The sequence below is a fragment of the Theobroma cacao genome, chromosome 6 (genome assembly GCF_000208745.1).
Source record: "Theobroma cacao cultivar B97-61/B2 chromosome 6, Criollo_cocoa_genome_V2, whole genome shotgun sequence".
Taxonomy (NCBI): Eukaryota; Viridiplantae; Streptophyta; class Magnoliopsida; order Malvales; family Malvaceae; genus Theobroma; species Theobroma cacao.
The window spans coordinates 22,177,848-22,203,795 of record NC_030855.1 but is presented as its reverse complement, the minus strand read 5'-3'; the positions used below and the strand labels follow the sequence as shown (position 1 = coordinate 22,203,795).

General features: G+C 35.8%; 7 protein-coding genes across 11 annotated transcripts; 5 read left to right on the top strand and 2 right to left on the bottom strand.

The window, feature by feature from the left end:
• On the top strand, positions 5 to 1,229 carry LOC18596540. The gene is made up of 2 exons (XM_007025080.2): positions 5 to 295; positions 390 to 1,229. The coding sequence occupies exons 1-2, from the start codon at positions 248 to 250 to the stop codon at positions 1,014 to 1,016; spliced, it is 675 nt and encodes a 224-aa protein (XP_007025142.2). The 5' UTR covers positions 5 to 247; the 3' UTR covers positions 1,017 to 1,229.
• Positions 1,298 to 5,805, bottom strand: LOC18596539 (LRR receptor-like serine/threonine-protein kinase FLS2). The gene is made up of 2 exons (XM_007025076.2): positions 2,435 to 5,805; positions 1,298 to 1,905 (listed from the first exon to the last, which is right to left on the bottom strand). The coding sequence occupies exons 1-2, from the start codon at positions 5,562 to 5,564 to the stop codon at positions 1,532 to 1,534; spliced, it is 3,504 nt and encodes a 1,167-aa protein (XP_007025138.2). The 5' UTR covers positions 5,565 to 5,805; the 3' UTR covers positions 1,298 to 1,531.
• On the top strand, positions 8,981 to 13,395 carry LOC18596538 (glucan endo-1,3-beta-D-glucosidase). Of its 2 annotated transcripts, XM_018122570.1 has the most exons (5): positions 8,981 to 9,118; positions 9,729 to 9,757; positions 9,869 to 10,121; positions 10,263 to 10,305; positions 13,294 to 13,395. In XM_018122570.1, exons 1-4 carry the CDS (start codon positions 9,055 to 9,057, stop codon positions 10,295 to 10,297), a joined length of 381 nt encoding a protein of 126 aa, XP_017978059.1. In that variant the 5' UTR covers positions 8,981 to 9,054; the 3' UTR covers positions 10,298 to 10,305; positions 13,294 to 13,395. The 2 variants fall into 2 exon arrangements, with proteins under 2 accessions (XP_017978059.1, XP_017978058.1); XM_018122569.1 differs by lacking the exon at positions 13,294 to 13,395 and having other exon boundaries at positions 10,263 to 10,449.
• On the top strand, positions 11,918 to 13,357 carry LOC108662378 (major pollen allergen Ole e 10-like). Of its 2 annotated transcripts, none has more exons than XM_018122568.1 (4): positions 11,918 to 12,036; positions 12,492 to 12,520; positions 12,632 to 12,884; positions 13,172 to 13,357. In XM_018122568.1, the coding sequence occupies exons 1-4, from the start codon at positions 11,973 to 11,975 to the stop codon at positions 13,195 to 13,197; spliced, it is 372 nt and encodes a 123-aa protein (XP_017978057.1). In that variant the 5' UTR covers positions 11,918 to 11,972; the 3' UTR covers positions 13,198 to 13,357. The 2 variants fall into 2 exon arrangements, with proteins under 2 accessions (XP_017978057.1, XP_017978056.1); XM_018122567.1 differs by having other exon boundaries at positions 11,934 to 12,378.
• On the bottom strand, positions 16,384 to 16,977 carry LOC18596537 (RING finger protein 141). Its single transcript, XM_018122842.1, has one exon. The coding sequence runs from the start codon at positions 16,975 to 16,977 to the stop codon at positions 16,384 to 16,386; it is 594 nt and encodes a 197-aa protein (XP_017978331.1).
• LOC18596536 (PLASMODESMATA CALLOSE-BINDING PROTEIN 5) lies at positions 17,742 to 20,111 on the top strand. 3 transcript variants are annotated; one of them, XM_007025071.2, is made up of 7 exons: positions 18,316 to 18,445; positions 18,754 to 18,782; positions 18,878 to 19,112; positions 19,211 to 19,237; positions 19,404 to 19,432; positions 19,511 to 19,745; positions 19,839 to 20,111. In XM_007025071.2, the coding sequence occupies exons 1-7, from the start codon at positions 18,379 to 18,381 to the stop codon at positions 19,874 to 19,876; spliced, it is 660 nt and encodes a 219-aa protein (XP_007025133.2). In that variant the 5' UTR covers positions 18,316 to 18,378; the 3' UTR covers positions 19,877 to 20,111. The 3 variants fall into 3 exon arrangements, with proteins under 3 accessions (XP_017978490.1, XP_007025133.2, XP_007025135.2); XM_018123001.1 differs by lacking the exon at positions 18,316 to 18,445 and adding an exon at positions 17,742 to 17,825 and having other exon boundaries at positions 19,404 to 19,745; XM_007025073.2 differs by having other exon boundaries at positions 19,404 to 19,745.
• Positions 21,941 to 25,187, top strand: LOC18596535 (transcription factor bHLH144). Its single transcript, XM_007025070.2, has 4 exons — positions 21,941 to 22,117; positions 22,555 to 22,689; positions 22,842 to 23,038; positions 23,659 to 25,187. Exon 4 carries the CDS (start codon positions 23,968 to 23,970, stop codon positions 24,697 to 24,699), a length of 732 nt encoding a protein of 243 aa, XP_007025132.2. The 5' UTR covers positions 21,941 to 22,117; positions 22,555 to 22,689; positions 22,842 to 23,038; positions 23,659 to 23,967; the 3' UTR covers positions 24,700 to 25,187.

Here is a 25,948-nt window from a genome sequence, read left to right as displayed (position 1 = left end):
AAATACACCGAAGCAAGAAGCATTGCTACAATAAATTACAAATTTCATACAAAAATTAAATTTTATTTAATGAGAAAAAAAAACACCCCAAAGCAGGAAGCCAATTTCTAATAGATTATACAAACATGACACTTTATTTTCTATTTTGTAAGTTCAAAAATATACTCTAAATACCCCAAATCCCAATCTTAAAGAGACCAAAATCAGGCGAGGCCAAAAGCAGGGTAAACTAAACCAAACTGGCACAATGCGACCGCCATCTCTACACTCGAGTTTCTTCTCCTCTCTCAAACAGGTATCTAATACTAGACGCTGCATACAGATATGTGCATGTGTTTATATCCGAATCCTGATTTCTGACTTCATTTTCTTTTTCAATTTTCTTACAGGTTGAAAAAAGATTGAAACTAGAAACTCTACCAGATTCAGGACCATCCAATTCCACTTCTTCCAAAGTTCCAGAAACTAATCTTACACCAACAGAATCTTTAGGCACGCCACTTTACCTACAGTTAGACCAGCCTACCAACGTCTACACAGGCAATACTCTCCAAGACAGCAGTGAACCCCCACAAGCTTTCCTCTCTTCTTCACCAAAATTCCTTCCAATACATCAAACCCCGCCCCAAATAAACCCTCCAGATCCGCCCACGATAACCAACGACGTCGAGGATATCGAATTTTTTATGCAACTATTGGGTTTATCAGATAATCAGGAAGAAACCCAGAAAAGAAAGAAACAAGAGGTTGTTGCTTGTGGAGGAAATTCTTGTGGATGTGAGTGTGGATTTTTTGAGAAGATTGTTGGGGTTAAGGGACCAAAGTGTGAGAAGGAAGTGAAAAGAATGGGGGGTTGGATTAGATACTTTTTGAGGAATGGCAGCGAGCCATTAAGGCTGGCTTTTTTGCTTATGGGTAAGGCTGCTTTCGAGGGTGGTGATGATTGTGATTTTGAAAGCCTAGAGTTTCCTTCTGCTATAGAAGAGTTCTTGAAGATTGACCCACCTAAGGACTGAGGCACACCAGGATTTTTATTGAGTGGCTTTTCTTTGCATTTGTCTCCTCTTCTTCTTTCCCTATGCTAGAAGTTTGTTTGTTGAAGCGTTTGAAATTGCATATCATCATTTCATGTCGGTCTGTTGTAGGAGAGGCCGAGTAATTGGTATGTAAAAAATTAAAAATACTATCTTTTGTTTTTGGTATCTGAAATTATTACTGTTTTCACTGTACATTTGTTTGGACTTGCTAATATATGATTTTGGTTGGTTAATCACCAAAAGGAAAAAAGGCAGAAACAGAGATTCAATCCTTTTCATTTCTCACTTGTTGAGAGTAACTGACTTATACAGAAGGATAAGATTACAAAACAAAGAACTGAAAGGTCAGTTTGATCACGAGGTAACTGAAATTATTCATTATGAGAAGATATTACATACTAAAAACATAAACGTAATTGATTCCTACTAATACATTGCTGACATTATAGTGCAGTGGAGTCTGCAGTAATTCTTCTCCAAGACAGCAGAGTGCTCTATTCGTCACGAGGATATTGCGTATCAGTGTCGTGGTGTTTTGCTTTTAACTTCAAAAGGAAAGACAAAACCTCGTTCATGTTGGGTCTCTCCTCAGGATTAGGGAAGGTACAAGACAAAGCTAGTTTAAAGAGATCTTCCAATGCTTCCGTTTGTTCCTTGGAAACATTCGAAGCTAGCACAGGGTCCAAAACTTGAAGGATCCCTTTGGTTCCACTAGCAAGGGCTTTCTCAACTAGTTGACGCAGACTGGCTGGTAGTCCCTCTTCTTCCATGAGTCCAGTTGGTCTTCGTTTTGTTAGGAACTCCATGACTACTATGCCAAAGCTGAACACGTCCACTTTAGTTGTGACGTTCCTCATGTATGCGAATTCTGAATAAGAGCAGAGTAATGCTTTCGTAAATTGATAAGCTAATGAAAAGTGGGAGTTCCAGTATTTATAAGGCATCCTTCAAGATAGATTCATAAAAAATAAGATTTAATTTAGGGTAAGCATAAGAGAAGACAGATTTGTAAGCAAGCCTAAAGTGATAAGCCCTTCTAGTTATTTAAAAATGGGAGGTTAAAGAAAATGATTTTTATGAAAGAACCAGATGCACAGTAGTAGGCATCAAATCATGGTTTCAACAGTCATTCTGCATCCTAAAAGATTGTATTTATGGTTTTAAAATCCGATATATTCATGCAAAACTTAGACACTGTCATTTACCAACGCAAATGAAAATGCATAATCATGTAACTGTTTAAGCATAGTCATTTGAATATCACATATGAAGGAATTCCAGTGTTCGAATGGTTGAACTATATTGCTGATTCTGAAAATATTTGCAGGATTGGGAAAATTTCTTGCGTAAAGAGAAATCGAGATGTGCTTCAATAATTTAGAGTACTTGAAGTTTACCAGGTGCCATGTAGCCAATGGTGCCTTCAAATGCAGATGACGAGGAAAGGCTGCTTCCATCCTGGAGATGGACATCCAGCATGCGAGCTGTTCCAAAGTCACTAACACGTGCGACCCAATCTCCATCCAGAAGTATATTTGAAGGCTTCAAATCACAATGCACAATGGGGAAATCATAACCGGAGTGCAAGTAATCCAACGCACTAGCAACTGATATCCAAAGATCAATTCTCTCAGATAATGTCCAGATTCGTTCCATCACTGAATCATGTATGACACTGTCTAAACTTCCATTCTCCATGTATTGAAGAATTACAGCCTTCAGGTTCTCACTCTCCCATGCATACCCGAGTACCTTGACCAGATTCCTGTGCCTTAAATGGCTCAAGTTTTTGACTTCTCTGTGGAAGCTCTTGTCAGATTCTTTGGAGAACTGATGCAGATTTAATTTCTTTACAGCTATAAGCTGCCCATCTTCCAGCACACCCCTGTACACAGTGCTCAAACTGCTTGCTCCAATAATGTTGTCTTTGCTGAAGGAATTTGTAGCATTTTGTAATTCCATTTTATCAAACCTTTTTAGAGCTGGTGTAAAATCTGGTTCTGGATTTTCCAACTTCACTGGTTTTCTCTTTTTGGCACGCTGGATGAGGATTGAGACTGCTACCAATAGGATTAGTAGTACAGAAACTGATCCTAGGATGGTGAGAATTATTACCGCCTTTCTGGAAAATCGGTGTGAACTTCTCTTGCTGCATGACCTGAGAAATTTGTTTCCACAGAGAGCTGTATTTCCTACCAAACTTGATGAATTGATAGTTTTGAATATGCCATTCTCAGGAACATGGCCTCCAAGTTGATTGAATGAAAGATTGAGATGTTTCAAGCTGGAACTATTGGTAAAGCTCTCAGGAATATTACCCTTCAGTTGATTCTGAGAAAGGTCCAAGGAGCTTAGATGCTTCAATTTTGCCAAATTTTGCGGGATTTCACCATCTAATTTATTTTTTGAAAGGTTCAAGCTTCTAAGCATATCCATTTGAGTAAAAACCTCAGCTAAGATAGGACCAGAAAGTTTATTTCCTGAAAGATCAAGAGAAAACAAGTTTCTGCAGCCCCCAAGTGTCATAGGAATGACTCCTGAAAGATTATTGTTTGAGATGTCAATGGCTTGCACCATTTCCAGCATACCCAGCTCATCTGGAATACTTCCTTCTAAGAAATTGTAAGAGAGATTAAGATACAGCTGCATCCCCCCTTTTATCCCTGCAAGCACAGACTTGGGAATTGATCCTGTGAGATGGTTATGAGAGAGATCCAATGTTGAAAGTCGAAATAAACGTTCCATGCTATTTGGAATGGACCCATTGAGCATGTTGCCATTGAGGTTGAGATATGTAAGAAAGTCAACCTTCGAGACAGCATCCGGAATGGAACCTGTTATCTTGTTGTGCTGCAAGTCAAGATAAGTTAGCTGCTTCAATTCAAATATTTTCTCAGGTAGTGAACCTTCCAGAGCATTGTCATGCAAGGAGAGCCCTTGGAGGAGATGGAGTTTTGATAATTCTGGTGGGATTTTGCCTGTGAAACCATTTCCAGCAAGGGTTAAGGTCACGAGTTGGCTTAAATTGCCAATCTCTGGTGGAATTGCCCCTACAAATGAATTGAAGGAAGCTTTCAGAACCTGGACATTATAGAGTTTGCCAATATCTGGCTTTAGCGATCCACTGAAATTGTTTTCTGCTATACTTAGAATACGAAGATTTAAGCAGTTGAAGAGGTCGTCAGGGATTTCACCTGACATCCTATTTGGCCCAATAGATAAAATTGTTAAATTTGGCAACTGCCCTAAACCTGATGGAATTTTCCCAGTCATCCTATTAAAACCCAAAGAAATGAACAGAAGACGGGTACAATTGATAATACTTGGAGGAATGGATCCCTCGAGAAGATTGACTTCCAAACTCAAGTTCTTTAGATTATAAAGCAACCCGATCTTTGGTGGAAGTTCTCCTGTGAGAAAATTGTAGCTCATAGACAGATACGTCAAATTTGTCAAGTTGGTTATTGATGAAGGAATCTCCCCCCTGAGCTTATTGGAATGCAGGGTCAGTACCTCTAATGAGCTCAGAGATCCAAGCTCATTCGGTACTGTCCCAGTCAACTCATTCACCGAGAGTCCTAAATGGGTTAATGATTTCAATTGGAATAAGGAGAGAGGAATTGTGGAATTCAACCTATTCTCATATAATCTTAAAGTTTGTAAGTGAATCAAATTTCCAAGCTCAGAAGGAATGGCTCCCGTGAACTTGTTGGTGTAGAGTTCAAGGGCCATAAGCATCCTACAATGACCTAGTTCAGATGGAATTTCTCCCACGAATGAGTTCTTAAAAAGCAGAAGATATTCTAAACTTGACAAATTCCCTATCTGTGAAGGTATTACTCCAGACAGTTGGTTTTCACTTAGGTCTAAAGATTGCAAATCTCCCAACATGCCAATGGAAACAGGTATTGAACCTTGCAAATTGTTGCCATACGCTACCAATATTTGAAGATTAACCAAGTTTCCTATGTCTTTTGGAATTGTGCCTGTGAGATTGTTAAAAATAATACCAAGAGCTAACAAGGAAGTGCAGTTGCAAATGCTATCAGGGATGCTTCCATTCAAGGAGTTATCACCTAAGTCTATTGACTGCAGATTTCTAAGATTTCCTATTTCTGGTGGAATTGGACCCGACGGAGAGTTATCGTAAAGAGTTAGTTCAGAAAGCTGGGAGCACAGTCCTAGTTGAGGTGGAATATGACCTGAGAATGAATTTGAACTTAAATCAAGAACCTGGAGGCTTGAAAGATTTCCGAGGAATGGAGATATCTCCCCTTTGAGCTGCTTATCAACCAGGGAGATTGAAATGACTCGACTCGAGGAAGGGTCACAGGCAATACCAGACCAGTTGCAGTGATGATTTGCCTCTGTCCAATCTGCAAGTTGTCCTAATGGTTCATGAGTGATAGAACTTTTGAACGCCTGCAGGGCCTCAACTTCAACTTCCAAGCTTGGTTCTGCACTTAGTACATTAACTAAAACAGAACAAAGTACGACTACGATTAAACTGACACATTTCGACACCATTGCTGGCTAGAGAAATATTACTGAAAAGCTGTTTTGAAAGAAACTGATGACAAATTTGGATCAAATGACACACTTATATGCAAATTGCCAACCAATCAATGATCCGGAAAAACCGCATCAACTTGACATCACATCGTTAGTCAATGACTGCTAGGAGTTTTTGAAGCCCAACTGAGTATCAAATCCTTGACTTTGAGCTCAATGATACTAACTCAATGGTCATTTCTATGGAAAAAGATATGTACACACCCACGGAATCGTTTTACTAATATTTTACAAGCTAAGAAGGAAAGAGAAGTCGATTCCAAAATCCTTGACTGATCTACCTACCACTGCTGTCAGAAACCAAATTACATAATTAATCCAATATGCATTTCATTAATTCTAAGCCAATGTCAATATCAGTCAAAGTTGTGTACAAGTGGGACACAGTGATCAGGATTATAGTTTCTAGTGAGAATCTAGAATGTGAGGTGGGCAATGGGGAATGTCCAACATGTCAACTGGTAAACGTGTAGTTGACACTGTTGGATGTAGCCACGTAGGTCTGGGCAGTAGCAGCGTTACTGCCAAAAAAAATAATAATAATAAAGGATGAGGTTTGGCTATTTGAGTGCTTGGTGCCAAAAGAGTAAAGTAGGCGAGCCAGTGAACCAAGACAGGATAGGTTTCAGTACAGATTTGAGATTATGCCGACTTGTTTGTGGGCCTAGTTTAATTGAGTAATTTAATATACTGATATATTAGTATATTGTAGCTCGAATTAATTAACTAACTTTATTCTAGAATATAGAACGTGAAAAGGCTCCCAAAGGGCAAAATACAGTTTTGGTATTTGAAGTTTGGAAGTCACCCTATCTCAAGAGCCTCAATTATAATAACGTTTTCTACCTTATGAATTGTACAACTGTATTAGTTTAAGATATCACAAGGCCACATTTGCAATCAAAACAGTGAGAATATGTTCTCATTTTTTGTTTTAACTTTTGTCAGGATCAGTGAACTACATCACTTCTGTAGAAAGGCTTATTATCCATCATAAAACTGTATATATATATATATATATATATATATGGAGAATAGATAGATGTTAAGCGGGTCTTAATTAGAAGAACAAACCACAGATGAATAATAAATTGGAATTTAATTATATATTATGAACTTTGCAAGCAGGGTTTTGAGTCTTTGTTTGAATTCTTTCAGAAAAGCCTTAGAATTTTTGAGTCTTTGCATAAGAGAGAGGCATTTATATAATTATATCCGCACAAGCATATTCAATATACACATGATAACAAGTTGGACTTGCACCTGTTTAGTAAACTACTAACCAGGGAATGTTTGAACTTCATGGTGTTGCCATGATTTTGAGTCTTTGTTTACACTCTTTAAGAAAAGTCTAGCATAGAATTTTCGGGTCTTGCATAAAAGAGAGTCATATATATATATATATATATATCAATATACACATGAATAACAAGTTGGACTTTAAGTGCTGCACATTGCGCCTGTTTGATAATCTACAAATCATGGAATGTTTGAACTTCATGGCTGTTGTTATTAACCCAAGTTGTAGAGCATGAAGCTTTGAACTTCATTCAATGGCGTAAAAACCATGAGGCTATGATGAAGCTATGCAATTCAACCAAGAACGGCTAATCGGCACCCGGGTCAGGCTGGTACAGGACCGGAGATAGTTATCTTTGTGGAGGGTGGTATTATACCAACAATAGTTGGTGGATTGTTAAGGACAGCTTGCAATTTCCTATCGTATATGGAAGGTGTCTTTTCTTTTTATAGTACGATTGCTTGGTGTATGTCATTATCTCAACAAAAACCTGTCTATATCACCCTTCCTTTCTATGAAATGGGAAGTTACCAGTCAGATTCATACTCTGTGCCACTCCGCTTCTACCATACAACATGGTCCAGCATTCTGCAGATCCCTGGTTCATGATTTCATTGGTTATATAACTCATCAAACAGATTAGGATTGTTAATCATCAAACAAGGATGAGTATAAGACGAAATACATGTTAACCCGCACCCCCATATTGCCTAATGCTTGCATTCCAGACCATTCATATGTGTAAATCTTTCCTGAACCATTTAACTCCTTTCCCTGAAGAGTGTAGTAAATCTCACTTGTCTAATTCTTAATGTTAATTTAATCAAAAAAAAAATCCAGTCTGGCAGAGACAGTTGACAAACTTGACTCCAACCATGACCAAATTGTTGATAAAAGGCATCCAGCTGGTATATATGAAAACAATAAACATGTTGCATTTCAAGAATATGTTGCATATGTATTTTTTTTTTTTGAAAATTATGAATATATCTTTATTCAGTAATGTGGAATAAGAAAATTCCAACACCAGAGCAAAACAAAAGGACAATATGCTACATATGAATAAAGCTGGTTCATGCAAAGCAGACTATCATTTTTGATAGAAGCAAAGATTTGGCCTGTTTATTATGCATAAAAAGTTCTATTAAAGTGGTTGATCAAATTATTAAGGTATAATTATATAAAGCACTCATTAATTTTTTCAGTCCACAATTTTACTTGCCACTTACCCTTTTGTGCCTGCACATGGTCCTCTTGGATTCCATCTCTGTCACTCTAATCTTAGTATCATCAACTCCACAGTCACCACAGTGTTAAATGTTAACACTCTAATCCAAAATTTCCTAAATTTTACACAATTGACTGTGATTTACAACTTACAATAATAAAAGCAAAGCTATTGACAACCAGACCCCCCCTAACAATAGAGATGGAATCTTCTTTAGTCTAAATTCCGAATGATGCCAACCTCTGCAGTTCGCACTTGTTCAACGGATTCTGGCATAACCCGCGGTTTTGTAACCAACTTGAAGTAGCCTTTTCCATTTTTATTTTATTTTATTTTTAAATTTAGAAATATGGTTGAAATTAGTAAGGCGGTGACCAAGTTGACCATTCTTCTTGACTGTGATCAGCCAGAGACAAGACAAATATTATTCTTTTTTTTTTAATTTTTTGAAATAAAGACAAATATTGTTCTTACTTCTTAGAACAGGAGAGTTACTACTGTGGGTTCTTTTCTTTTACCAGGTCCCTGACCTGTTCAGCTCCCTTGGTTTTGTAATACTTTGGATTAAACAAGCTCACAACTCGAAATTAATTAGGGGTGAAGCTTGTCTTTTCAATGATCATACTTAAAGATGGAAAAACATATGCCCTTACCCTTTACATATTCCCTGTGAACGGGCCCATTAAGGCTAGACGTTAAGCATTAACTAACCCCTCCGCAAGGAGATGCTTCCTAGTGCCAGGAATGTTTTGGCTGCTTTCACAGAAAATGAATTTCTTACAATGTTGTGGAAGCAACAAATTACGGTGGGGCAATAGCATTATCCACCCTATATATTTGAACTTTCATCTTCATTTTAATTACCAGAACTTATCTTTCTTCACTATCTTTAAATTATTTACTGCAACCAAAGAGCAATGGCTAAATCGATTGTGTCACTTCCCATTCTGTGTCTCCTGCTCCTTCTGTCATTCAACTCTGGTATTGTTTTTCCATTTTGTTGGCTTTTTTCTCCTTGCAACTAAGCTTTCTCATATCAGACTTATGCATTTTAATTGCCTTGCGCTATAAGCTTAACACATTGATCAATTCCAAGCTAGGATTGGGTTCCTTTGTTATGCTCTGTTACTTTTCAAATCAAAACTTGAAATGGATTGTGGTAAATAAGAAGTTCTAATGATCTTCTACTTATATCTTCTGGATATGGCAGGAGTAGAGAAGTGTTGAAAATTTTGAATTTGCTACTTAATTGCTTTCCATATTTTCCTCTTTCCTGATTCCCAGAAGATGGTAGGAGTGAATGCTGTGATACTTTATCCCTTCTTCTCTCTACAAAATCAAGTAAACTAATTCATTCTTTTCTTTTTCCACAAGAAACATTTATCAAACCTTTAATATTATTATAATGCCTTTTTGTTTTGCAAAAAACTTGACGTGGATTTGACCAGGGTATATTTCCTCTTGTCTGTCAATGGTTTGCACTTGAATTTGATTTGTGAAGTTGATCAATAATTATCAAAATTGTGAACTACTTATCGTGTTTCCAAATTCATAAACATATTTAATGATTTTGCTTGTGCTATATATGCAGGGGGGTTGCTGAAGTTGGCCAATGGACAGGTAGAATATCACTGCTAACTGTGATAGTATTTTCTAGTACTATTTTCCATGAAAAATCCAATGTTTGTTTGATAGAATTTTCTAGTCAATTTCTCCTGTTTAATTTCATAGGACAAAACATGGTGTGTTGCGAAACCTTCCTCCAATGATACAGCACTTGCTTCCAACATCAACTTTGCCTGTTCTCAACTTGGAACCCTGGGATTGAGCTGCAACATGATACAACAAGCTGGAATCTGCTACTACCCCAGTACTCTCATCAACCATGCATCTGTAGTCATGAATTATTACTACCAAGCCCTTGGCCGTCACACCTGGAACTGTGACTTTGGAGGCTCTGCTCTAATCACTATATCTGATCCAAGTAAATCTCTTTTCGTCTACTATTTTAACTTAAAAGGGCGATTAATTCAATAATAATGTAAAAAATCTATACACTGACTGACCGTATCTTAAACATATATCTGATTTTGTTCATACTTTTTGCACATATATCTGATTGCAGGCTATGGAAGCTGCCAGTATGGATGGGAGATGTGAGATGCAAGATATATTTGAAGGTTTCTGGGTTTAGTCTGTAATAAAATGTAGCAAAGTCTTTATACTCCTTCCATGGATTTCTATTCCGTCAAATTTATATGTTTACATCTAGGAGATTAAATTCTATATAACAGGTGCATTATACACTTCAATCCTTGCTAGAAAATTAACAGCTTTTGTTACTTCTCTATGAAATTATGCATGATTTTGACGTGTTGGAACTGCTTCATGTCAAGAGCTTCTGCCACTACATTGAAATCCTTCTCCACTAATTCATCCTACAACATAGAATAAGCACCTTTCTGGTAACTTATAAGACCAAATAACTAACCAGCTGCAGATTAATTAAGGCATGGAGCCATGGACTCTTGAGAAACCAATTTGACATGCACGCAACATCTGTTTAAGGGCAATTGAGATAAATTACACTGGCAACTTGATTTTACAGATAGCATTTTTTGAAGATTAAATATTTCTTTCAGAAGTCAACCAGATAAGCAAATTAGTAGTTATAATGTTTAATAATCAGCATAACTGCCTACTGATATATTGTTGCGATGCCAATAGTCTCCACTGCAATCAAATAGCTGAACATAAATATCTAATATGTTCTTCGCAAGTCTGCTATATGTTCTGTTGTTTGTGAATTGAATCTTTGGAAAGTGTAAACTCACTGTATATAGCTCTCATTCACCATACAACATCGGTAATAAGTGAGATTAAGAGGATAAGTGTCGGCTGTTGTGCATGGTTTAGAGATACAAATTTTCAGTGTGATGTGTGTTCTGGATATCATTACCATCCATGAAGTCTCTAGTGCTAAAACTCCAGCAATTGTTGCCTGTGAAAATAGTGTTGTGCAGCACCTGCACTCATCAACTCCTGCATCTCCTTCATATGTACATTTTGCCGCTTACTTTCACTTATCTCGACCATAATTAACATATTAAGAATGCCCCAGGAGACAAATATATGATAAAGCAATCAAATACTATAATAGAATGCAAAATTATTCAGATATAACATGTGCTAAGCGCACAGGTTATTCAGAACAAGTTGGCCAAAAGACATGCATCCTGGACATTTAAAATCATTTCTGCATTGTAGTTTGAACAAGAACAAATACTTAGTCCCATGGGGAAATTCTACAGTTGTGTGAAAGGCATCCAAAAATAGTATTATGGTGAGAATGATTCTACCATTGGGTGAAAGGCATAAAAAAAATAGTCTGATGGTACAATTGTGTGAAAGGTATCATATATTCCTTTGAGATTTGGACTGTTTGAGTGGGAATATCGTCAATAACAGAAACTTCTACGTACTCTGGATGGTATAATACTTGTTGAGAAGAAAGAGGATAGGTTGATTAGGGGTGAAACTTGTCTTCTTCAATAATCATACTTAAAAGAGAGATAAACATATTCCCTGTGAACGGGCCCATTAAGGCTAGACGTTAAGCATTAACTGGCCCCTCCGCAAGGAGATGCTTACTAGTGCCAGGAATGTTTTGGCTGTTTTAACAGAAAATGAATTTCTTAGAATGTTGTGGAAGCAACAAATTACGGTGGGGCAATAGCATTATCCACCCTATATATTTGAACTTTTATCTTCATTTTAATTACCAAAAGTTATCTTTCTTCTCTATCTTTGAATTATTTACTGCAACCAAAGAGCAATGGCTAAATCAATGGTGTCACTATCCATTCTCTGTCTTCTTCTCCTTCTGTCATTCAGCTCTGGTATTATTTTTCCATTTTGTTGGCTTTTTTCTCCTTGCGTCTAAACTTTCTCATGTCATACTTATGCATTTTAATTGCCTTGCATCTAAACTTTCCATTTAATTGCTTTCCATAGTTTCCTCTTTCTTGATTCCCAGAGGATGGTACGAGTGAATGATGTGATACTCCATTATACATTCGCTTTATCTCTTCTTCTTTCTACAAAATCAAGTAAACTAATTCATTCTTTTCTTTTTCCACAAGAAAAATTAATCAAAGCTTTAATATTATTATGTTGCCTTTCGTTTTGCAAAATACTTGACGTGGATCTGACCAGGGTACAACTCCTCTTGTCTATCAATGGTTTGCCCTTGAACCTGATTTGTGAAGTTGATGAACAGTTATCAAAATTCTGAACTACTTATCGTGTTTCCGAATTGATAAACATAATGATTTTTCTTGTGCTATTCATGCAGGGGGGTTGCTGAAGTTGCCCAATGGACAGGTAGAATATCACTGCTAATTGTGATAGTATTTTCTAGTACTATTTTCCATGAAAAATCCCATGTTTGATTGATAGAATTTTCTAGTCAATTTCTCCTGTTTAATTTCATAGGACAAAACATGGTGTGTTGCGAAACCTTCCTCCAATAATACAGCACTGGCTTCCAACATCGACTTTGCCTGTTCTCAACTTGGAAACCTGGGATTGAGCTGCGACATGATAAAAGAAGATGGAATCTGCTTCAACCCCAATACTCTCATCAACCATGCATCTGTAGTCATGAATTCTTACTACCATGCCTTTGGCCGTAACATCTGGAACTGTGACTTTAGCGGCTCTGCTCTAATCACTATATCTGATCCAAGTAAATCTCTTTTCTTCTGATATTTTAATTTAAAGGACAGTTATTCATATTGCAATTTATATAATTTTTTTAAAGATAAAAGTTTAAATTTTTTAAAAATAAATATTTTAAAATTATGAGTATTCATTTTTTTAAAATTTTAAAATTTTAAATTTATTTATCAACGCAATGATATATTTGGGATTTCATCTTGAATATCAAATCTTGTTTTATGTGGTATTTGATTAATATGCTGTTGAAGTTCATCTTTGTTTTTGTTCATAATTTTTGCACATATCCAATTACAGGCTATGGAAGCTGCCAGTATCCATAGGAGGTTTGAGATTTTTTGTTTTCTCAGCCAAAATAGTTGTGTTATAGATAACTGATAAACAGTGAGGGGCTACAATAAACAGGTTTGAGATGCAACATATATTTGAAGGTTTCTGGGTTTAGTCTGTAATAAAATGTAGCCAAAGTCTTTATTACTTCTTTATCGTCAAATGCATAAATTTATATCTAGCAGATTAAATTCTATAGCAGGTGGTTTGAACTTTAGTCCATATATATCGAAAATTTTAAAATTTATTTTTTTGATATATTTATTTGTTTATTAAATTACCTATTCTTAATTATAAATAAAAAAATTAAATGTTAACATACTCTATATATATACACACACACGTGTGTGATAGTGATAATACAAAATATTTAATAGAAATACCAAGGGTTTTAACACACTTCGATTCTTGCTGGAAAACTAACAGCTTTTGTTACTTCTCTATGAAATTATGCATGATTTTGACGTGTTGGAACTGCTTCATATCAAGAGCTTCTGCCACTACATTGAAATCCTTCTCCACTAATTCATCCTACAACATATAATAAGCACCTTTCTGGTGATTAATAAGACAAAATAACTAAGCAGCTGCAGATTATATTAAGGCATGGAGCCATGGACTCTTGAGAAACCAATTTGACATGCAGGCAGCATCTGTTTAAGGGAAATTAAGATAAATTTAACAGGCAACTTGATTCTACAAATAGCATTTTTTTAAGATTAAATATTCCTTTCAGAAGTCAACCAGAAATACAAATTAGTAGTTACAATGTTTAATAAATCAACATTAACTGCCTGAACATAAATATCTAATACATGCTCTTCGCAAGGCGCTACTACATGTTCTGTCGCTTGTGAATTGAATATTTGCAACTTGTAAACTTGCTGTATATAAACTTCAATTCACCATACAATATCAGTAATTATAAGTGAGATAAAGAGGAGAAGTGTGAGCTGTTGTGTACATATAGTTCAGAGATGCAAATTTTCAGTATGATGTGTGTTCTGGATATCATTATCATCCATGAAGTCTCTAGTGCTACTAAAGCCCCTGCAATTGTTGCTTGTAAAATAGTCTAGTGCAACACCTCCGCACCTCCACTCCATCAACTCCTGCATCTCCTTCATATGTACATTTTGCCTCTTACTTTCACGTTATCCCCACCATCATTAACATATTAAGAATGACCCAGGAGACAGATATATGTTAAAACAATCAAATACTATCATAGAATGCAAAATTATTCGGAAATAATATATATGTGCTGAACGCACAGGTTATTCAGAACAAGTTGCCAAAAGACATACTCACATCCAGGACATTTGGTATCATTTCTGCATTCTAGTTTGGAACAAGAACAAATACTTAGTCCCATGGGGGAACTGTAAATAAAATTAAAAAAAAAATAGTCTGACGGTGAGAATGATTCTACAATTGTGTGAAAGGCATCAAAAAGTAGTCTAAAGGCGCCGTCATATCTTCCTTTTAAGCGTCAGAATGTAGGACCGTGAGGAATTAGCTTTCTTCATCAAAATGCTTTCAATGATTTCAATCGAGTGAGGGGAATGCGGTAATGGAAGAGAATGAGTGGTGGGTTAAACCTTAGAAATTGTGTCTACCTGAACAACACATGCAACCACGGATTGGCGTAGTATTGACACTTCCAGGATAACCTGTGCGTTTCTATTTGTTTAGGAATTTTTTTTTTTTTTTATGTTGAGGATGCGTTCTTCTGTTTTTATTCCCAAAGGTTTAGGTGACTTGCCTGTGCCATAATTTTGAGTTCTTTTCTTCCTTTGTTCTTGTGAGGCATTTTGGCCAAAGTCGGGGCTCTTGCTTGTAATTGAATGGGAACGCCTATCCCTTGTGATGAATGAACGAATATGCTTCTTATTTGTCAAAAAAAAAATTAATGTTGATGGCTCAACTCATGGTAAATCGATACCGGCCCGTTGTGCAAGAGTACTCTGACGTTCTAAACGGCCACATAAGAGGCGTTTTTTATGGACCATTGGATAACCAAGATTCGAACTATTCAAAATTGATGACTATCTTTTACGCCTTCAAACTTTTTGGCTCCACATTTCTGGTGGGCTCTAGTAAACTGATAATTGAATCAGATTCTAAAGTGGCATTGGTTTGGGTGAAGGAGAGGAGACTAAGACCAAGGGCTTTGTGAAAGACATGCAATGAGATTGATAGCCTTTGTAATGTTATAGGTGATATCGCTTTTGGTCATACTCTTAGAGAAGCAAATGCCATGGCGGATTCTTTAGCTAAATTTGGTGCAGATGTTGTATCACTTCTATGCATGGCGGCGATATATGGATTTACTTTGATGCTTGGGGGCAGTATTTGATTTGGTTTGGTGCCAGCATGTTCTATTCTGATGCTTCTCAGGCTGAGGCTGGGTGGCACGCCTGTCCTATCTCCTAAAGTTTCTTGCGTGCAGGTTGGGTTGTATTCTTGCAATGATGATGCAGTTTGTCTTTCTGCTGATATTTTGGAATGTGTTTAAAGTAGGTATATGTAATGTTGTAAGTTGTCGTCTGTTGTTTTACGACTGATTACTGCTTTTTGGTGGGCAGGTTTTTTCTGGTGTAGATTCTCCTTTCAACTGGGTGGATTTGAATGGACAAAGTCCTACTTGATTTCTGCTCGGTCGGTCTGTGGCCAGTCCCTTGGCTTTTTTTATATCAACTTTATGATAGTTAATAAAATTATATAAAAAAAATTGAAAAAGCTAACACTGGATACCCTCGCAACTCCAAAAACTTGGTACAGAAAAATTAACTAGGGAAGTTACGAGAGGGATTTCGAATGAACTTAGCCACTTAGGGATAAAACTTTTACATGCCATGGTCATCAGCTCAATATAGCTCAAGTTTGGAACTGCCATATAAGAAAGCAGGAAACACAACTTACAAGTTGTTTTCTGTCAAAGAAACTTCTGAACGAGTTTAGATCTATTAGATCTCTAGTGAAATAAACAAAAAGGCAAATAATACTTTAAAAGTGTTTGGACTTTGGATTAGCCAGGAAATATATAGTATCCTTATAAGAAAGAAGTTGTCCTCCTTGAAGGAGTCTAATTACATTTTTACTTTCTACTTACAAATTATATACTAGCAGTAACTAACTAAAACAAAGAAAAACAGAATGTCTTATATGCTGCCTAACTAATGCAAATTAATATGCCTTGGCAAATGGTGGCGACAGACAGGACACTCTTGTTTTGTACGCAGCCATGGGAGAATGCAGTTGCGATGGTACATGTGCCAACACGGTAATATCAGATTAAGAGCAAGGGACAGACCCTCTAAGCAGAGGGCACATTGGTCTTCCTCCCTGTCTTCTAAAAGCCTGAGGCTACCCAACTCCTGAACCAGGTGGATTTTTACCACCACATCAGTCATCGCACTGCCCCCATCTTCAATGCCACCGGCAAAAACTGACTTTCCCACCTGTTGCAAAACCTTGCTGAATATTTCTCTTCTGAAGCTGCGCCTAATATCGCCTATTTCTGGATGTTTATCGATATGCTCAGAAGATTTACAGTACCATAACGTGATTTTCTTCAAGGACTTGTTCTCTAATCTCGGCAGATTCTCACTGAAATATCTTTTTGACGTTGACGATACCGACTTACTTAGTTTTACTCTGTACACGAGACTCATCTCCCACTCTGGCCGCCGTGGGGGCGATGATGATAGCAAGTTGTTGCAAGGAGGGCAGCCGCCGTCGTCGTCGGCTGGAACTTTTGAGTCAGGCATGGTAAAATTTTATGAAGAATCCGAAAACAAAGATCCACTACTCTTCTTCTTGGAAGCTTATTTTATCACTATGTTCTTTTTATTGAAAGTAAGAATGAAATATTCTTAATCATACCAAACTTAAATAAAGATATTAATTAAGTTACCCATTGGAAATAGGATAAAAATATACGAGTCATACATGTATTCTAATTCCTGTAATCAGAATATTGATTTCAAACTTATTTAATACCTAATAACAGGTGTCGGTACCTTGCATACTAAGCAACCATGGCTGAATTGACCCTTTCATTTTTCAGCCTTTATATCTTTTCATTTTTAAAAATTTTTCAACATTCCTACTTTTATATATATATATATATCACTATATTTAAAAATTACAAATATAATAAAAATATTTAAAACAACAATTTAAAAATATGATGAATAAAAACAGCATTGATGAGTTGCCAAGCCCATACTCGTGTCTATTCTTTGCTGCAGGCAAACATAAGCACAGGACAGGAAGACAAAGTAACTGATACAAATAAACCTTTTTAGTTTTTAGCTTTCATATATTCAACTTTCGATTCCCTTTTTTTTTTTTTTAATATGGTTAAAACCATGTGGCTTTAGTTTGGAGCTATCTCTTTTTGCAGGGTTATGGATGATGCATTTATAGCTAGATATATTACATATTGGTATCTCCAAAATAAATATACTAGTATTACTTATGTTCCATAGAAGTTCTTTAGCTCTTTATTTTTCTAATATGCCCACTTTGCTCAGGTTACTCAGAGCAGCTCACACCCTCTCCATCGAAAAGCTTCTGGCTCAAAAGCATTGATTCAAGCGAAAGCCAACAGCAGGTCAAATTTTTAATGCAACTTTCATTCTGGGGATCTAACAGCTTTCTGTTGTGTACACTTTAAAAGGGTAAAAAGCACCTAGAATTATTTGCCATAAATATTTGTTTAATCAAAAGGTTAAATTAAATGTACTTGGTTTGGTTTGGTTCTGTCCTTGGAAGAATTTAGTTACTGATCTTTTGAACAGTTGTCTTCCAGGCTTCCAGGGCCTTTCGATCACTTTTTCTTTTCACCAAAATGCATGCAATTGTTTTGGTTACTTTTGGTTCAAGTACATGGAGCGTGTAGGAGATTCTTGTTGCAAGTGGACCCTTGAACATGAATATTGAGCATTACCTAACCCCCTCAATCTGTTGGGAAATGATTTTGCCGGGGAACTGAATGCAATATTCACACCATTTTCATGTTAGAACGAGCATGAGGATGCTTTAAGAACAGCTATCCAAATTGGAACTAAACATTCAGCTCTAGTATTCAAATCAACGCGTGCTCCCCTGACTCTGAACTTGCTTTATCTTAATCCACTTTGCATCACCATATTCACGGAATCAAAATGGCTAAACCAATTTTTTCCCTCCCCATTTTCTCTCTCTTTGTTCTGTTTTCATTGTTGCACTCAGGTAACTTCTGGTTATTCTTGTATGTTTTTATCTGGCGTAGGGGAGTGGAACTATAAACTGAACAACTTGTTCAACCTTGTATATCTCTCTTGGGACAAATATTTCTTCTTGATTTGAACAGTACTGCTCGAAATTGAACATTAATAGCTGTCCTTTCTCAATGGAAGCATTAATCTACCACATTTTCCACTCTAGAATTGGATACTCATCTGAAATACATATTTTTTTTTTAAGTTAGGCACACTAAAACCGTTATATTTTGGAGCATGATCCTGTCTAATCTATGACTTCAATGTAAATTTATGCAGGAGGTTCTCTAAAGATGGCTAATGGACAAGTAAATTCTTTGAACAAAAATTTTTATTCTACCATTTTATACATGAACATTTTGGTTGGATTTTAGTACTTGTTTACAATTCCATGATGTTGCAGAAGACTTGGTGCATTGCAAATCCATTATCCAGCGATTCTGAACTGGCTGCAAATATTGAATTCGCTTGCAGTCAATTAGATTGTCGCTTGATAGAACCGGATGGTCCATGCTTCGAGCCAGATACTCAAATGCACCATGCCTCATATGTTATGAACTTGTACTACCAAACTTATGGCAGGCACCTTGCTAATTGTGATTTTAGACACTCCGGTGTAGTCTCCTTGACTGATCCAAGTAAGTGCCACCCGAGTAGACAATTTGAGTTCTGCCAGTCCCTTTAAATGGCTTATTTTATGGTAAATTACAGTTCCTGGTTTTATACCATTTTGCAGGTTATGGTAACTGCACTTTCCAAAGCGGTATGTAATTATGATTAACTGCCATATTTACTGAATTTGGTTACCCCATTTGGTATCCATAGTTTGAAACAACAGCAGATTATAGCTGTCATCTAAATATCTAATATTCTGATTCCATTCACTTAAAATCTGTTTACTCTTTGATGACGCTGACAACCTTTTACAGGAGGAGCTCTAGCAGAGCAAGAACCATCGGTAATTTGGTGCAACAATATGTCACCTTCAATGAATAGTTTAGGTAAAACTTGGCATCTGATGATTATGGGGTTGCAGGGAACTTGGTGCGTGGCAAAGCCTGGAACAAGCGATGACCTGCTGCAGCAGAACATCAACTTTGCATGCAACCAGGTGGACTGCGGCCCGACTCATTCTGGTGGTGCATGCTTCTACCCAACCACTCTCATTAACCATGCCTCCTACGCCATGAATCTTTACTACCAGACCACAGGAAGAAAGAAATCGAGCTGTGACTTCAGGGAGACTGGCCTCCTTGTCTCAAATGATCCAAGTAAATCGGCGCCCATTTCTTTTAATCTTAAATCCAAAATCGGAATCGTCTTATTAACCTTGTTTTGAGCTCGGATTTCGGATTCTTTTGCAGGTTACGGTAACTGCTCCTACCAATATTCTCACGACTAACTGGGTCAAGGCAGTGAAAAACTACAATGGAATTTCAATATTTTCTTTACAGTAAAGTAGGAAGACTTTCATGTTCTTTCCATTAATTTAAGAATCCTGCAATATTTCAGTTTTCCTTTTGAATAATTTGGGGTTGTTACTTGTTGCTCTCTAGTTTCTAAAAGTTGTCTTAGGTCTCTTAGAGCCTTGTTTGGTTCTTTTGACTAAAAACTTGTTCCTTTTTCCTTTTTGATAATCAAGGGTAAGGCCACCAAAACGGTGGCTTTAGGTCTCAAATTTTCATAAATTTCTAATTTTATAATAATAATATAATTAATTACATTAAAAATATATAAAAATTAAAATAATTAATAAAATATCTATTCATTCTCTTAGACTTAATAAATATCTATTTTATCCTTTCTTCACATTCTTATTAATGTTCAATTATTTGACTTATTTTTCATCTAAAAGTTAAGATAATTAATAAAATAACATATTCTCTCATTTCTCTAATTATATGTTTAAAATATCTAAATTTTTTATCACTTTTCAATTCCTACAATCCTATTAATTCTCAATTATTTTTATTATTTTCAATCAACTAACATTAATATGTATTTAATAATCTCCAATAATTTTTTCAACTATTTTTTCTATTTTCAATCAATTAACGTATTTAATTATCTTCAATAGCTATTTTTAATATATTAAATTATTTTTTTAATTTATAATATCTATTTTTTAATTCTTCTTTTCTCATTTTTTTTCTTCTTTTAATTTTAATTTTTTTTAAAGAATACGCAAGAAATTTATTATATTATTATTTTCATAAAATTGTGAATCTCATTTACTATTTGTAATAAGTATTCCATAATTATATACTATTATTCTAATCTTTATAAATTTTTTAAATATTTAATTTTAAACCCTTGAGATTATTAAGTTGTCCGACAAACTTGGGAAAGAAAAAGGACATTGTGAATATATGGAAGGTCGGCCTATTAGTCAATTAAAGCCAGCAAACATGAATGTTGCTCTCCACTATAGGCATGATGTAGCTGCACGTGAATTACTCATTCTTTCAAGAATGCTTCTTTTTTCCAAAATGAAACACACACTTTTGGCACAAGTAAACTAGCTATTTAAATAACATCAATATTTTTCTATATATCTTTGTAAAAATTCAATAAAAAAATCAATCAATATATGATATTGTTTCTTCAGTACTACATAATATTGTTGCTTTTTTTTTTTTGCCCCTCCAACGCCATCATGTACACGGCATATTGTGGCATTTGCATAATGCTTACTAAATACTAACCTCAATATTGTTTTTTCTTTAATTTTTTAAGAAATGCATTTAAGAATTTTTCATTTTGAATATGTAGTTTAAAAAAATGAAAAATGAAAAATAATTTAGTTGTTCAATTATTCATAAAATTATAATAGTTATTAGCTCTATGCTTTTTATGAATAATTAGATAAGGAAAATATCAAAATGGTCACTTTTAATATTAAGGTATATGAGAATTTGAATCTTATGTTTTAAATAAAAAAATATGCATCAATTATTGAATCAAATATCTTCATATAAGATATGGATATAAAATACTAAATAATGTATTGAATAATAATAATTAATGATTTTATTAAAATAAAAATTTATGATTGGATTAAATATAATAAATAATATTTTATTTAATTTTTTAAAAATAATTATGGTTTTTGTTTCAATCATGATTATTGAAACACATTAGGCCACGTTTACCACAAGAATTTCTTCTTTATTTTTTTGATTAGACAAATAATAATACTAATAAATAACAAAGGATTAAAAGGGCTTAACCAAAAAGCAAACCACAGGGGGAGAGAAGAAGAGTCGATTCCACGATACGCAAAATCGTCAAACCTCGTGAGCCCCACTCCTTCCCCCTCAATATCACGCGTGCATCCAACGGTCACTTTCCCTTCCGCGTTACACGGAAATGCCCCAAATCCAACGGCTCAAATCCTACCGCGTTTGACTCCCGACTTCACACATCCCAATAAAAAAGTGTTTTCTCTACAAAAGAAATTAATTGCTCATACCAAAGATTACCCAACTTCACTCTCTTAATTAACTCTGCAACCTTCTTCAGCGCAAATCTAGGGGTTTTTTCTTTCTTATCAGACCAGTTGCCTCTCCTTCCTCTCTTTTTTGGCTGCTTCCAATCCTTCGATTTATTCTCCTCTTTTTTCTTTTCTTTGAGCTTTTATCTTGTAAGGATTATTATTTTAATCTTATTCTCCTTGTTTCCGCTTGATTATTTATGTTTTTCCCCTTAAATGAGATAATATACTGACTTAATTATGATCTTTTGTTCATGTTTTTGGTTGAGGGGGGTATGTGTGCAAGTCTCTGTGTTCTTTTCCCCATTTTCTCTTTGCAATTTATTTTCTAGTTCTACTGAGAAATTTGTGATATTTTATGGATAATGATGCTTCTAAATTACACCTATATTTGTGTTTCTTTTTTATTATCTAAGATTTTTCTGTGTTACCATATTGAACCTCTTCTTGTTTGTCCTTTCTAATTTTTCCTTTGGTTTAAATTCTTTTTTATTAATAGAATATCCCTTAGTTCCTTAATATAATTATTTCTATTTGATTTAACTGCTATTTCCATTTGTTTAATTAGTGTTTTTTTCTTTTTGCAGGCAAGAATCTTGGACTTATTTGTTAATAATCACTTGGGATTAAGTCGCAGATAAACAAAATGCCGCGTTCTTTTGTGAATTGTATGCGCTTGGTGGTTTTCTTTCTTGTCATACTGTAATTTTCATTTGTTTTTGGTAAGTTTTATATTAATTTAATTTTATATGTTTTAATTTACATGATGATTGTTGGCTTGCCTTATAATTTTTCAGAATAAAAATGAAAATTCAAACTTTAATGTGCATGGGACTGCTGGTTATTTTACTAAGGAATTATTCTACTGCTGTAGGTGAATTTCATTTGATTTGGAAGGGGATTCAATTCATTCAACTTAGTGTCATTGGTGATTGAAAAAAAAATTTGGTTGGAGGTGTGAGAATGTACATTGCAGTAACCATAAAGAGATATCGAGCAGTTAAGGAAGTTGGAAAGATTAAAATGAGCGTTGGTGTTATTGCATACTATCAGTTAGTTCAAGTTTGTCAGGTAAATTTCTTTCTTAACTGTTTTGGGTTTCTCTATGTTGCTGTTCCGTTGTGTTGTTTATGGTTGGAAATGCCTAAAAAATTGTCTTAAATAAATCCATGCTATTTCAGTTATGGCTTTGTTGTTAATTTTGTGGTAGCATGATTGTAATAGGTTGAATACGCATCTTGATTTTCAGTTGTCAACTGACTGATTAGAAAGTTTGTCTTCCTAATGCACACAGGACATAGCACATGCACAGAGACCATGCACATGTGTGTATATTTATGTTTGTTGTAGTTGAAGAGAAAGAAGTTATATTTAAATTTGAGGAATGCAAGACGTTAGACATCTGTCATATATCTTTTCATTTCTCTGTCCTGTCTTGTATTTTCTAAGTTGTGAGCTCAACAGGTCCAGACATGTAGAAAACTTGTGGAAATTTTTACCATTTTAATGGGCTTCCATATGAAAATAGAATTGTAAAAGCTACTAGAAAACATCAACCATGATTGAAGTTTCTGTTCATTTTATTGAGTAGTACCGCATAGATCAGTGGACCAAGTATCTTCTGTTTTTTGGCTGAACAGATTGCTCTGTGTACATTGCTGATGGATATGAATTTTTATTTGCTATCACAGGCTGAGTATTTCCGTCAGTTGCTTAAACCTGTTACGTAGTCTAATATTTCAAAGCTCTTGGAAACCGGGATCTGGGAGAGTCTGCCATTGGTTGTGTTATGCATAAGGCTGTGACAGAATGAAACATCTGTGTTGATGGTAATGGGGATAGGCAGCTCTGTTATGTTCTGATGGCAATCCGCTAGTTTAGTCTATAGTCTTATCTTATATATTGTTACAAACCTTCTTCCAACTTAAAAAGTGCATAATTGCAACTTCGAAGCCAGAAGCAATCTCTGTTGTGAACTTCTTGATTAAGTAGGACATTCAATGCAGAGTGACCAACAATTTTACCCCCCAAAAGCAGTGCCTACACTTGCTGATCAAGTGGGCGATAATTACATGCATATCCCAGTTTCATCTGCTTTTGGTACGGTTTTCCCTCCATGCGCAAAGCCATTGCCACCACTCCATGGCATTGAGTTTCAACCCTCAGAGGCTTGTCCCAAGAATTTCATTATTTTTGATCAGTCTGATCACAGAAATCAGATAATGTTCAATCCTGATATTGCACACAAGCTTAATGGTCATGGATTAAATATTTTTGCAACTTACATTGATGGCAAGTATGAGAGAAAAGATGTTAACAATGTGGAAAAAGAAACATCATCTTCTATGAAAGAGGATTCGGATGATATTGATGCACTGCTCAGCTCAGAAGGGGAAGAACAAGAAGATTATGATGAGGAAGAGATGAGCACAGCACGGACTAATGGAAATTATGAAAGTGACTCTGCTGATTCACGCTCTGCTTATTGTTCAAAACGAAGAAAGAATAGATCATGTTCTTCTGCTCTGAAGTCCTCTGGTAGTGGTGATAGTTGTGACCCTGAAATTAAGCGACTGAAAATGAAGAAAATGGTAAAGGTTTTGCGGGGTATTGTTCCAGGTGCTGATCAGATGGGTACTGTAGCTGTTCTGGATGAAGCTGTTAAGTACCTCAAATCTCTCAAGGTTGAAGTACAGAAGCTTGGAGTTGGAAATTTCAAGAATGGAGATTGAACTTGTATTGTGGTAACAGTGGTTCTCTCATCTTCTAGAAGTTAAGTTGATTCTGTGTTGCGTACCCCTTCGCTGTCTGTCTCAGATGGTTCGCAGTCTAGAGATAAAGACAGGTGTTTAGAATTAATATTTGTGTTTGAATTTCCAGTTATGCAAGTCGTAGTGGTGTGCAGTGCACGAATTGCTGCTGAAACTTTCGAAGCCCATTTTTTATTCTCTCGGATGGAGAGAGAACTTGGGATGGAGTTGTCTGTGTAGTATGTGTACTAAGTTTCTAGTTGCCATTGTCCAAATGGTACAAGTAGTGGGTTTAAATGTTAATGTAATGCACTTAAAAAGTCACTAGTAGTTTCTCCTCTGCTTGATTTCTGTATTTCACGTACTTTTTAACTCCTTGTTGTTCAATAAATATTCATAAGTATTTCTATAATTGTCAAATCCCTGATGAGCTCTGATCACCTTTTGTGACTTTGAGCTCCACTTGCTCAGACTTCTGTCCTTGTTTGGTGTCCATTCTTTGCTTCTTTTTATGTTCTCATGGTTTTATCCCCCTAACAAAATATTTGGAATTAATTTGTTGGAAATCTAGAGATATGTGCTGTCAATACATTTAGGCGGTGGCCTGATCCAGTTTGTATGTATATAGTTATCAGTATCTGAGCATGAGTTGCACAAATCTGCCAGTCTTGATTCTTTTATGCATAATACTAATGCTCTTATATGTGCTGATATTTTTAGGGATATAAGAGCTCATTGTCATGCATGCATGGTGCTTTTTCTTTCCCCATTATTCCTGCTCTTCGAGCCAGTAGGTAGTGGTGTTAGTGGCGCACCATCACGACCTTTTTTTATATCTGTTTTCCAACTCCTGCCAAGTTTTGTGCTTATTGGACCCACTTCTTGGATCAATGTGGCTAAGTTGGATTTCCTTCAACATCACTTTCAACTTGTAATGAGTTTTCCTCCTCTTTATAATTTAGATAATAGGGTTGTGGTAAATGGAAGTAGAGCTAAATCATATGGAAACTAGAGTGTAGTCTTTCCTCTTTGACTTGAAGATGTCATGTAAAGAAACAATAGGATGATGCATTACCCTACAAAATAAAAGGGAAGCCCTGGACACCCCGGGCCCATCACGCCTTGTGTCAGACGCCAAAGGGGGGGCCGGGGGGGGGGGGGGGGGGTTGGGGGTGTTGGGGGGTTGGCCTAGGACCAATCTATAAATTCGTAGCCCACAGTTGACTATCTG

Coding starts and splice junctions, on each gene's coding strand:
- LOC18596540 (XM_007025080.2), top strand. CDS start 248: ATGCGACCGCCATCTCTACACTCGAGTTTCTTCTCCTCTCTCAAACAG. Junction 296..389: donor TCTTCTCCTCTCTCAAACAG/GTATCTAATACT, acceptor ATTTTCTTACAG/GTTGAAAAAAGATTGAAACT.
- LOC18596539 (XM_007025076.2), bottom strand. CDS start 5,564: ATGGTGTCGAAATGTGTCAGTTTAATCGTAGTCGTACTTTGTTCTGTT. Junction 1,906..2,434: donor CATTGGCTACATGGCACCTG/GTAAACTTCAAG, acceptor GCTCTTATTCAG/AATTCGCATACATGAGGAAC.
- LOC18596538 (XM_018122570.1), top strand. CDS start 9,055: ATGGCTAAATCGATTGTGTCACTTCCCATTCTGTGTCTCCTGCTCCTT. Junction 9,758..9,868: donor TGAAGTTGGCCAATGGACAG/GTAGAATATCAC, acceptor TTAATTTCATAG/GACAAAACATGGTGTGTTGC. Junction 10,122..10,262: donor AATCACTATATCTGATCCAA/GTAAATCTCTTT, acceptor ATCTGATTGCAG/GCTATGGAAGCTGCCAGTAT.
- LOC108662378 (XM_018122567.1), top strand. CDS start 12,177: ATGGTACGAGTGAATGATGTGATACTCCATTATACATTCGCTTTATCT. Junction 12,521..12,631: donor TGAAGTTGCCCAATGGACAG/GTAGAATATCAC, acceptor TTAATTTCATAG/GACAAAACATGGTGTGTTGC. Junction 12,885..13,171: donor AATCACTATATCTGATCCAA/GTAAATCTCTTT, acceptor ATCCAATTACAG/GCTATGGAAGCTGCCAGTAT.
- LOC18596537 (XM_018122842.1), bottom strand. CDS start 16,977: ATGCCTGACTCAAAAGTTCCAGCCGACGACGACGGCGGCTGCCCTCCT.
- LOC18596536 (XM_007025073.2), top strand. CDS start 18,379: ATGGCTAAACCAATTTTTTCCCTCCCCATTTTCTCTCTCTTTGTTCTG. Junction 18,783..18,877: donor TAAAGATGGCTAATGGACAA/GTAAATTCTTTG, acceptor ATGATGTTGCAG/AAGACTTGGTGCATTGCAAA. Junction 19,746..19,838: donor CCTTGTCTCAAATGATCCAA/GTAAATCGGCGC, acceptor ATTCTTTTGCAG/GTTACGGTAACTGCTCCTAC.
- LOC18596535 (XM_007025070.2), top strand. CDS start 23,968: ATGCAGAGTGACCAACAATTTTACCCCCCAAAAGCAGTGCCTACACTT.